The sequence below is a fragment of the Mustela nivalis genome (assembly GCF_964662115.1).
Source record: "Mustela nivalis genome assembly, chromosome: 6".
Taxonomy (NCBI): domain Eukaryota; kingdom Metazoa; phylum Chordata; class Mammalia; order Carnivora; family Mustelidae; genus Mustela; species Mustela nivalis.
Genome location: NC_139025.1, coordinates 151,389,345 through 151,399,677, shown reverse-complemented (window position 1 = coordinate 151,399,677; position 10,333 = coordinate 151,389,345). Strand labels below are relative to the sequence as shown.

Genomic DNA, 10,333 nt, shown 5'->3' with positions numbered 1-10,333 from the left:
AGATGGTGCACCCGCGGAGGCAGTCTGGGTCCTGCTTTCAAACCACAAGAACACTTTGGGCCACTGCAAAGGACTCCTTCCTCCAACCCTTTGGTGCAAAGGAGTTTAGCTGGGTAGACAGGAGAAAAGAGGGGGCCGTCCTTTTATTTCAAGCCTTTTTTATTTATTTATTTGACACAGAGAGATCACAAGTAGGCAGAGAGGCAGGCAGAGAGACAAGGGGAAGCGGACTCCCTGAGGAGCAGAGAGCCCCATGCCAGCTAGATCCAGGACCCTGAGACCATAACCAGAGCTGAAGGCAGAGGCTCAACCCACTGAGCCACCCAGGCACTTGATTTCAAGACTTTTTTAAACTTTTATTTTTATTATTATTTTTTAAAATTTTATTTACTTGACACAGAGAGAGAGAGCACAAGGAAGGGAAGCTGCAGAGAGAGGGAGAGAGAGAGAGAGAAGCAGGCTCCGGCTGAGCAGGGAGCTCTACGTGGGTCTCCATCCCAGCACCCGGGGGGTCCTGACCCGAGATGAAGGCAGAGGCGTCATCCACGGAGTCCCTCAGGTGCTCCTTTCTTAAACTTTGATGTGGATTTATTTAATGCTGCATTTCATCCCGGCCCATAAGCGCTTGTTTCTTCTGTAACACCTTTTTCTTCCGCGCAACCTCTACTCTACTCTGGTTTAGGAACACCTCTTTTTCCCCGTAAATCGGCCTTTTCAGTCCCCGACCTGCCCATGGGGCGGTGGCCCGCAGGGCAGGGCTCCAGGGCGGGGGCGGCCACCCCTGCTTAGCCGAGAGGACCTGCCTCCTTCCTTCCGCCACCCGAGGGCGTCGCTGCGCGGGGCGGGGCCAGCAGGGCGGGGCGCGGGGGCGGGGCCGGCCGGCGGGGCGGGGCCTCAGCCCGCCGGGCAGCCCGCGCACTCTGCAGGAGCTGCAGCTGCCGCCGGCCGCGCCTTCAAGGTCTCACCGCTTCCTCAGCAGAGACCCGGGCTCGGCCGCCATGTCCGCCGCGGACGAGGTTGACGGACTGGGCGTGGCCCGGCCGCACTATGGCTGTGAGTGCGGGGGCTCCGCGGCACCGGGGCTTGGGGGCCGGGCTCGCTGCCTCCGGGGCGCCGGTTTCCCGGGGGCTCGCGCGGGCGGGAGGGTGCGGCAGGGCGGCTGCGGGCCGCGCGGACCCGGAAGAGCCGGCCGGGCCGGGCGGCGGGAGGGAGGGGTGGCGGGCCGCGAGGCGCCCAGCCGGGTCTCCGAAGCGGTGGCGAGGACGCGGGCGGCCTCCTCTCCGGGACCGGGACGCCGCGACCCTCGGCCCCACCCAGCGCCTCCCGCCTCGGAGTCCGCCTCCGGGAGCCGCCGAGATTTGGCGCGGGGGGGACGACCTCGGGTGAGGTGGCAGGAGGCCGGGGCAGGGCGTGTCCCGGAGACCCGGGCTCCCTCGCGCTTCGCGGGGAGGCGCTGCCCCGACTGCTGCCTGCGAGCTGGCCCCGGGGTGCGGACCTGCCGGGCCCCCGGCCGGCGGAGAGGGGCGGCCCCGGGCGGGCCACTTCACCTTTCTCGGGTTTAGTTCCCTCGCACAATTTCAAAAGTTAAAACAAGAAAGAAAGAAAAAAAACCAGAACCCAACCCCATGACTTCCTCATTTTCTGAACCTCATTTTCTGCCGCTGTCCGTGGAACGTCATTGAACTGTAGGTGGGAGAGCCGTGCCACCGGCCGAAGGCGAGCCCTTCGGAACCCGGAGATTTCGTTTTTAGTGTGTGTTCTCGGGATAAGGGTCCGTTTTTAGGATCATTTCACCCAACAGTTAGGTGTGCGGTACTGTGCCACTTTGTGGAATTAAAGATGAGTAAGATCAGGCCCTGCCTTCCAAGAACGTTTTAATCGGACAGGGACAGGTGTACAACCTAATGACAGGCAGGTGCCATAGAGATAAAAGGGGCAGAACCGGCCTGGCAGTAGGGTCGTGCGGAGGAGGGGCTTGGGGGAAGGCAGTGGGAACACAGGTAGCCTTCAGCAGCGAGCCTTGAACGACGCAAAGTCCGACGGGGCAGGGCGGGGTCAGAGAGGAAACTCGAGGAAAGAGCGTGAATTAAGGTCTTGAAGGGTAGAAGGGCACAGTGGTGGGATGAGAGGGGGCAGGGAAAGGGAGAAGAGTTTCTAAAAATAGTTGGGGCCAAACTGGGAAAGGCCTTGAGTGCCATCCCAAGGAATTTGGAGTTTATGCCCTACCTTGGGTGTCCATGAAGGAGGCAGGTTGACACGGATTGCCTGGGTTTGAATCTGAATCCAAGCGCTGATTAGCGGTGGAGCGAAGAGCAAGCCAGCCTGTTACCTCATCTGTAAAAGAGGAGGGATGATCACAGGACTGCTGTGGGACTTCAGTGAGAGGATGCACGGAAAATGCTTCGCACAGTACTGCCATTTAGTTCTCAGTGATTGCTGGCTTTGGTTATTAATAAAAAAGGGAAAATGACATGATCAGCTCTGTATCAAGACAGAGTCTGGCAGATAGACCAGAGCAGATCTGGGCCAAAATCTCAAGTCCGTATACTTTTTTCAAGTTACAATAAAATTTATTGTCTATATAGTAAACAATGTTTATGTTATCATAGGGGTTAGATGAATGTACTTGAAACCCCGTAATTGCCGTTCTAGGAAAGTCATTGTAGTACATCTGGCTGTCCATGTATCTCCACAGGTTACCCTGCCTCTTTCGGTGACTAACAGGAATTTGATGCTGTGGCATTATTTTATTGCTCAGAAGGGTTATAGGTCCTTGTGTTTACATTCTTTTCTTTCATGTTTTAGCTGTCCTGGATAATGAGAGACTCACTGCCGAGGAGATGGATGAGAGGAGACGTCAGAATGTGGCTTATGAGTACCTTTGTCATTTGGAAGAAGCAAAGAGGTAAAGATTGGCCGGCTGGAGAGAAGGGAGCTGTTATGGTGTGAACACAGAGATCTCTTTGAATGTGTTGTAGGTGTGACTGGAGGAGGCTGGTAGTTTGAAGGAGTAAGTATAGGTAGGGTATTTATTCATGGGAGTAAGTAGCCTTGATGGCAGTTTATTGTGAAACTCTTTGATGGGCACTTAAGTATTCTGAAAAATTTCCAGATATGTGTTGTTTGGTTTTGTGCTTATGATGCACATTTTGGGCACTACCAGCTGTTTGGGAGAAATAACAGTTTTTTTTTTTTTTAACTTTTCTTTTCTTTCTTTCTTTCTTTTTTTTTTTAAAGTAGGCTCCATACCCAACATGGGGCTCGAACTTAGGACCCTGAGATCAGGAGTCACATGCTTTATGCCTGAGCCAGCCAGGTGCCCCAGAAAGAGCATTTTTGAAGTTTGAAGTTCCTGGCCTTAATGTTTCACAGGTTCTTCACTGGTTTTAATATATGAATTGGATTCATTTTCTGCTTTGGTAGTGCTCTGGGAACAGGCCCATCCATTTGGCAATGTCCAAAGTTTACCAAAGTCAGCATCCTCTGCTTTCTTTGTAAAGTGAGTGTATAGGGCAGCTTTTCTTTTTTCAGATGCTCTGACACCTTGCCGTCTTATTCTTGGAGTGTCAGTTCGCTATCAGCGGTTCATTTCTTTTGTTCTGTTGCCTGTGCTTCTTTACAAGGCCCCAGGGCAGATAGATGTAATTACAGATCATGTTTCCTATATGTGAGCTTTGGTGGAAAAGGCCAGTATGGGATAATGGAAGGTATTTGTGATCAAAGTCTCATGAAAATCAAGGGTGTTTCAAATGGTGCTAATAAACAAAGGTATTTTTGTTTGGTTTGGTTAATACTGAAAATCTTAAAGCAGTCTAGGAAAGTTCAGAGAATAATACAAAAAAAAAAAAAAATCCTCGTATTTCTGAAGTTACAAGTGTTAGTCCTTTTCCTTTTCCTCTCAAAAGACACAGTTGGAGTCCCTTTTGTGCCCCTCCCTGGTCCCATTTTCCTTTTTCTGTCCCTGGTGTTCCCTCTGGCATGCTTTAGGTGTCTTGAATCGGGGCTGCTGCTTTTCTGAGCTTTAAACCTTTTCCTTTAGACTAGGGGGAGGGGATTAATGATGGTTTAGGTGGGAAGAATGATAATAACACTTATTTTTCTAAATAGAAGGTTTAAACAGCAGGAAGTGAATATGTAATTAGAAAAGGGGATGTTTCCAAAAAAAAAGGAGGGGGATGTTTCTCACAGAGTTTGTAAGGGCCCCATGGAGGGGGAGAAGATTAAGTCCTCTGTTACTTAAACTGAACTAGATCTGGTTTTGGAAGGTCAAAGAATCTGAAAGCTGCAGCTGGCATCTGGGAGACCATCTTGTGCTCTGTGAAGCCTCTGGTGTCTCTGTTGAGGTGACTTGGGAATGAGAGGGAAGAACCCCAGCGCCCTTCCTTCCTCCATCTGAAGCACTTCTGCTTTTGTTTTAATCTTGGGTTTCCACACTGAAATTCCCTTTTAACACAGGCTCTCTTGGCTGCCACTCCCTTGCTCCACTGATGTAGTTCAGCTACTCCTCTGCTTGAACTCTTTCATTTCAGCGAGGACACCAGAGCCTGCGTTTGCATGGTCTACTTGTAGTTTTCTTGACTGAGCAGTAGCTTTTTTTAAAAAAAAGTCAATTCAGGGGTGCCTGGGTGGCTCAGTTAGTTAAGCATCCGCCTTCAGCTCAGTTCCTGATCCCAGGGTCCTGGGATCCAGCCCCACATCGGGCTCCTTGCTCAGTGGGAAGTCCGCTTCCCCTCCCCACTGCTTGTGCTAGCTCTCTTTCAAAAAAAAAAAAAAAAAAAAAAAAATTCATACAGTTAGTTAGATCATCTGGGGAACTTAAAAATACAGATATTTGGGTCTTACCATAGAGATTCTGGTTCAGAAAATCTGGGCTGAAGGTCTAGACATCTGTATATTTTTGTTTTTATTTATTTATTTGTCAGAGAGAGCATAAGCAGAGGGAGCAGCAGGCAGAGGGAGAGGCAGGCTCCCTGTCGAGATTGGGATTCGATCCCAGGACTCTGGGATCATGACCTGAGTCAAAGGCAGTTGCTTAACTGACTGAGCCACCCAGGGTTCCCTACATCTGTATGTTTTAAAGGCTTCCTGTGGTTCTGCTGGGCCCCCTTCACTGAGAAGCAAGATCCAGAAAGCTTTTGGAACTTGGCCTTGTGCTGGGTTATGACAATCTGACCAGAATGGTGTTTTCTGTCAGTCACATTTCCTTCTCCGAGTGCTGTGGCAGCAAGGCACATTTCCATCTGCTCTGGAGTGCATTCCTTTCTGTCAGGTGTTTTTCCCAGAATTGAAAAGCAGCCTATTTCCTTAACATCCATGATCACCTGGGGGGTTCTTTAGCTAGACGCTTTTGCAAACTTAGGAAGTGCAGTGAGACATTGGTTACAGTCTTTATTTTTTATGCTTTGGGTTATAAGGAAGGGTAAAATCGTGGCACATTGCCCTCTTGGCCTGGCGTTGTGGAAATGTGCCTGGTTTGTTTTATGGAGGCAGTCACAGGATGCCGTGGTGGTGGTGGTTATTGTTGAAAGCTTTGAAGAGAAAATCAACTTTGGAGGCGTGTATTTGGATTTTACTACCAGAAAGGGCTTGGAAGAATAAGAATCCCCTAGAAAAGAAGACTACGATCTCTACTGGCCATCTGAAGTGGGTGCTACCACCCCTAAAAAGCGTTTGAGGTAAACCACAGGCAAATCACCTGCCCTTCCGTATTAGCTGGGGCTTCAGCTCCTCTTGGGTTTTCTGCCCTGGTGAGCCGAGCTCCACCTCGTGTGCGGTGAGGGCCACACTTTCCCGTCCAGCTAGAGCCTGGCTTACCTCTTCGGATTGGCCCGGATCCTGTTTCCTTCACAACCTCCACACCTCCCAAGTTGGAGGAGCCCCAGAGTCTGGAATTTACACCCCTTCCAAGTCCAGGGGGAAAGATCAGAGAGATCCAAGGGAGAAAAGGTTACCCTCTTTGGTTCTATTTATAATACCGATGCTCCTCCCCTTCGAGTACAGGGGCTCCATTGTGTATCCTAGGACACTCCGTTTTCTCCCCTACCTGTAACAGAGCTCCTTCCCGAGAAGAGAGGAGATTGTGTAGAGAGCATGAATATGAGTGTGTGGAAACAGTGAGTGGAAGGGTGCTTATAGAGAAATGACAGTGTGTTGTGGTGTGGGTTTACGTTTCCCTCAAAGGTTAAGTGGGAGAATTCAGGAGTGGTTCCATAGAAGAGTGCACCAGGAGTGGTTGGAAAAAAGAGAATATAGAGATTCTGCTTTTTCCTATGTTTTGGAGAGTAGCTTTAATATGGAAATGAATAAAATATCATCTGAGGATTCAGGGCTTTTTGCTAAGGACTGCAAAGCAGACAAGGCATTTTAAATGTGGGTTTATTTTTTTAATTAAAAAAAAATTATTTATTTGACGAGAGAGAGAGAGATCACAAGTAGGCAGAGGGAGTGGGGGAAGCAGACTCCCTGCCAAGTATAGAGCCCAAAGTGGGGCTCGATCCCAGGACCCTGGGATCATGACCTGAACCGAAGGCAGAGGCTTAACCCACTGGGCTACCCAGGCTCCCTAATGTGTGTGTATTTTTATGGGTTTATTTTTATCTTTTTGCCTGTTCTGATGGGCCTTACATTTGTTTTGGCTAAGGGGCAGTTGTAGAGGTGACTAACATTTCCACTTGGGGAGGCAAAATTTAAATGCTAGAGGTACAGGAAGTGCTTGAGTCTCGGTCAGAAGGAAGTAATCGAGGGAAAGGTCAGAATGTCTACGTGAGCAGCCCCAAGAAGAGAACACATCGGGCCTGGCAGAGCAGGCAGCGTGCAGGTGAGGACAGTGCCTGAGCGGAGCCAGGAGAGAATTCAGTTAGGTTAAAGGTCACAGTAAGAAGGGTGATCGTAGCAGTCTTTGAGTTTGACGATGAAGTGTGCCTTCTTTCAGAGGCTTGCTGTTTTGGGCCACGTTCCTTTTGCTGTGTCCCTACCCCAGCTGAAGGGGCAGGGTACCGTAGCCCCTTGTAGAAGGGGAACTAAGGGTTCCAGCTGGTTGGAGACCACCAGAGATGATATGGTGTTAACAAGAGCATAGCACCAGATAGAGACACTCTTCCTTCTCTAGTTTGGGGGAATTGAGAAAGGATCGTGAAAACAAATCCAGTCTTGAGAACAAATTCTCTTTTGTGCATATGTCTTTGTTGTTGACATTGAACAGGATGGGCTCTTCGGATCTCTTCTCCTCTTCATGGGATCAGAACTCCAGTAACATCTGGATATATCCAGGCTGGTACACCGCGATCATGAAAATAAGTTAAAGACGTTTAATTAGGCAAGAAAATAAAAAATGGTAGGTGAGGTGGCTCAGAAGAACAGCTTGCCCACCGGCTTCTAGAATCCCCAAATGGAGGAATATCACTTCATTTGTAGGAGGCTGATCCATGCTCTCCTCTTACAGATGGGAAAATTAATTTAGTTGCCTCATGAGACCCTGTGTGAGTAACGGGGCCATGTAAATGTCGTTACTTAATGGCACGTTTGACTGCAAGCTGGGTATACTTATGTATTCATAGTTATTAAAGTACGGGGTGGGATTTAGTCTTAATTTTTTTTTTAAGATTTTATTTATTTGACAGAGAGAGAGAAGAGAGCACAGAGCAGGGGGAGCGGCGGGCAGAGAGAGAGGGAGAAGCAGGCTCCTCGCTGAGCAGGGATCCTGATGTGGGGCTCGATCCCAGAACCCTGGGATCATGACTTGAGCTAAAGCAGGCACTTAACTGACTGGCCCATGCACCCCTAGTCTTAACTCTTAAAATGATGACACAGATGAAAAAATCCCTATTCTCTTTTCTGAAGCTTACCTTGGTGCACCTGCTTTGGATAGACTTACTAATAAGAAGTTGGTTGCATTTAAAAGTGTATTGGAGCACCTGGGTGGCTCAGTGGTTAAGCATCTGCCTTTGGCTCAGATAATGAGCCCAGGGCCCTGGGATCCAGCCCTGCATCAGCCTCCCTGCTCAGTGGGGAGTCTGCTTCTCCCTCTCCCTCTGCCTGCTGCTCCCCCTGCTATTCTCTTTCTCTCTGTCAAATAAATAAATAAAATATTTTTTAAGAAGTATTTGTTAAAGTTCAAACTAAGAGTGCTTTTGCACATGGTAATAATGTTACAAATGGGAAGATTAGCTCCTAGTGTAGCCAGGAAAATGTTTTACTGCTGTTTACCCTGTGGTGTAGCTGAGACACTTAGCAAAAGTTACAATTTACAAATGTGGAGAGTAGGGATGCCTGGGTGGCTCAGTCAGTTAAATGTTGGCCTTCGGCTCAGGTCACGATCCCACAGTCCTGGGATGGAGTCCTGTGTCAGGCTCCCTGCTCCGCGGGGAGCCTGCGTCTCCCTCTGCCTGCTGTTCCCCCTGCTTGTGCCCACACTCTCTTTTTCTCTCACTCTGACAAATTAATAAAATCTTTTAAAAAAAATCTGGAGAGTAACCTGATACATATTAGGCAGTCATCTGTTAGTACTAAGCACTAAGTACTAAGAAAGGTCATATGACTTTAGTCTCATAATACTTATAATTAAATGAAACAGACATTTTAAAAGTCTGAACAAAACGTTTTTAAAATCTTGACGGTTGAGATACATGAAGTGAAAAGAATGAGGACTTTCAGTTTTGGCAGGTGTGATTTTTGATTCTGGTTTTGCAAGTTGTTTAAGTTGCAAAGTGAGTTGGTTAAGCATCACCTTTGGAGTGAGCCCAAGTTTGTACTTTGCAGAATGGAGATGCCCCACATCTTACGGAGGTGCCTAAGGTGCCGTGAGGGCTACTTGCCCGGCACAGTGTCTGAGCTATGGTAGGGCTGCAGTGAACACTCAGTGAGTATATTGTCTGTCCTGGTCCCTGGGGCAAAAACAGATGTAATACGAAGATGATGACGTGTTAGTAAACATTTCTGGAGAATTATCTGGGCACTTTCAAGGTCTTAACGGTTGGTAGCTCTAGTTTTTCACTTCAGATTTAAGCTTTTGTTTGGAAGGAAACACCAGAAATAGAGGCTACCTCTAGGGAGTGGAGTGTGGGGGTGGAGGGTGTGAGAAGACTTTTCCTTTTTATTTTAGAACACTTTGGTATGTTTAAAATGCTTTTTACAGTGATCATAAATTTTGTAATACAGAAGAAAGGAAGGGCTTAAGTAAAAGGAAAAACCATCTATAAAATTTTTAGATAGTGGCATTCACAAAGTTAGACTTTTAAATTGCTATAGTATTGTCTTAATTACTATTTTCAGTGGTTACATAACATCCGTAAGTTATTTAGGCTAATTCCAGTTTAAAATCATTGCTTTGATTGCTGGATAGTTTAAACATTTTTCCCATGTACCTGTTATCAGTTTTATTTTATTGTGCAAACTGTTGATGATGTTTGTCTAGTAGGGTCATGAGGTTAACTTTCATGAACTGTCATAATATGGACATCAATGTTCTCTTGTATTTTTTTTTTAAGATTATATTTACTATTTGACAGACAGAGATCACAAGCAGGCAGAGAGAGGAAGGGAAGCAGGCTCCCTGCTGAGCAGAGAGGCCCATGTGGGGGCTCGGTCCCAGGACCCTGGGATCATGACCTGAGCTGAAGGCAGAGGCTTTAACCCACTGAACCACCCAAGTGCCCCCCTTCCGTTGTATTTACTACCAACATTTTCTCTTGGTTTTCCATTTTTTTAAGATATATATATATGTATATATATATATATATTTTTTAGGTTTATTTCACAGACAGAGATCACAAGTAGGTAGAGAGGCAGGCAAAGAGAGAGGCAGGGAAGCAGGCTTCCCACTGAACAGAGAGCCTGACTTGAGACTTGATCCCAGGACCCTGAGATCATGACCTGAGCCAAAGGCAGAGGCTTTAACCCACTGAGGCGCCCCTGGCTTTCCATTTTATTTATTTTTTTCCACTGTATAGAAGTTTTATTATTTTAATTTTTTCTATTTTATTTTTATTTTATTTTTAAGTAATCTCTACACCCATTGTGGGGCTCCAGCCTACAACCCCGAGATCTGGAGTTGTGTGGTCCACTGAGCCAGCCAGTCACCCTTTGTACAGAAGTTTTAAATTTTATGCAGTTGAGGTGTTAAATCTTTCTCTTTGTAATTTCTTCTATAAATTCAATGCTTAGGTAGTTTCATTTCTCTAAAGCCTTGCTAAAGTGTGAAGTTTATATTGTTGGCTTTTCTTTGATTTAATGGTTTAAATTTTTTTTAGAAATCTAGGTCTTTAAATCTTACGGTGTTTTCTAAATTATTCTGTCATTTGAAAGCAATCTTGGGGCGCCTTGGTGGCTTAAGCCT

The 10,333-nt window shown here is 47.2% G+C and overlaps 1 protein-coding gene across 2 annotated transcripts in view; it reads left to right on the top strand.

Annotated features, from left to right (window-relative positions):
- The first annotated feature begins 875 nt into the window (after positions 1-875).
- IQGAP1 (IQ motif containing GTPase activating protein 1) overlaps positions 876-10,333 on the top strand; it is a 101,387-nt gene continuing 91,929 nt past the window's right edge. The window contains exons 1-2 of one of the 2 annotated variants that reach the window (XM_082736140.1): positions 876-1,053; positions 2,806-2,905. In XM_082736140.1, coding sequence (XP_082592266.1) covers positions 999-1,053; positions 2,806-2,905 — 155 coding nt within the window. In that variant the 5' untranslated portion in view covers positions 876-998. The remainder of the gene's footprint in view (positions 1,054-2,805; positions 2,906-10,333) is intronic. The other variant, XM_082736141.1, reaches the window with a different exon arrangement.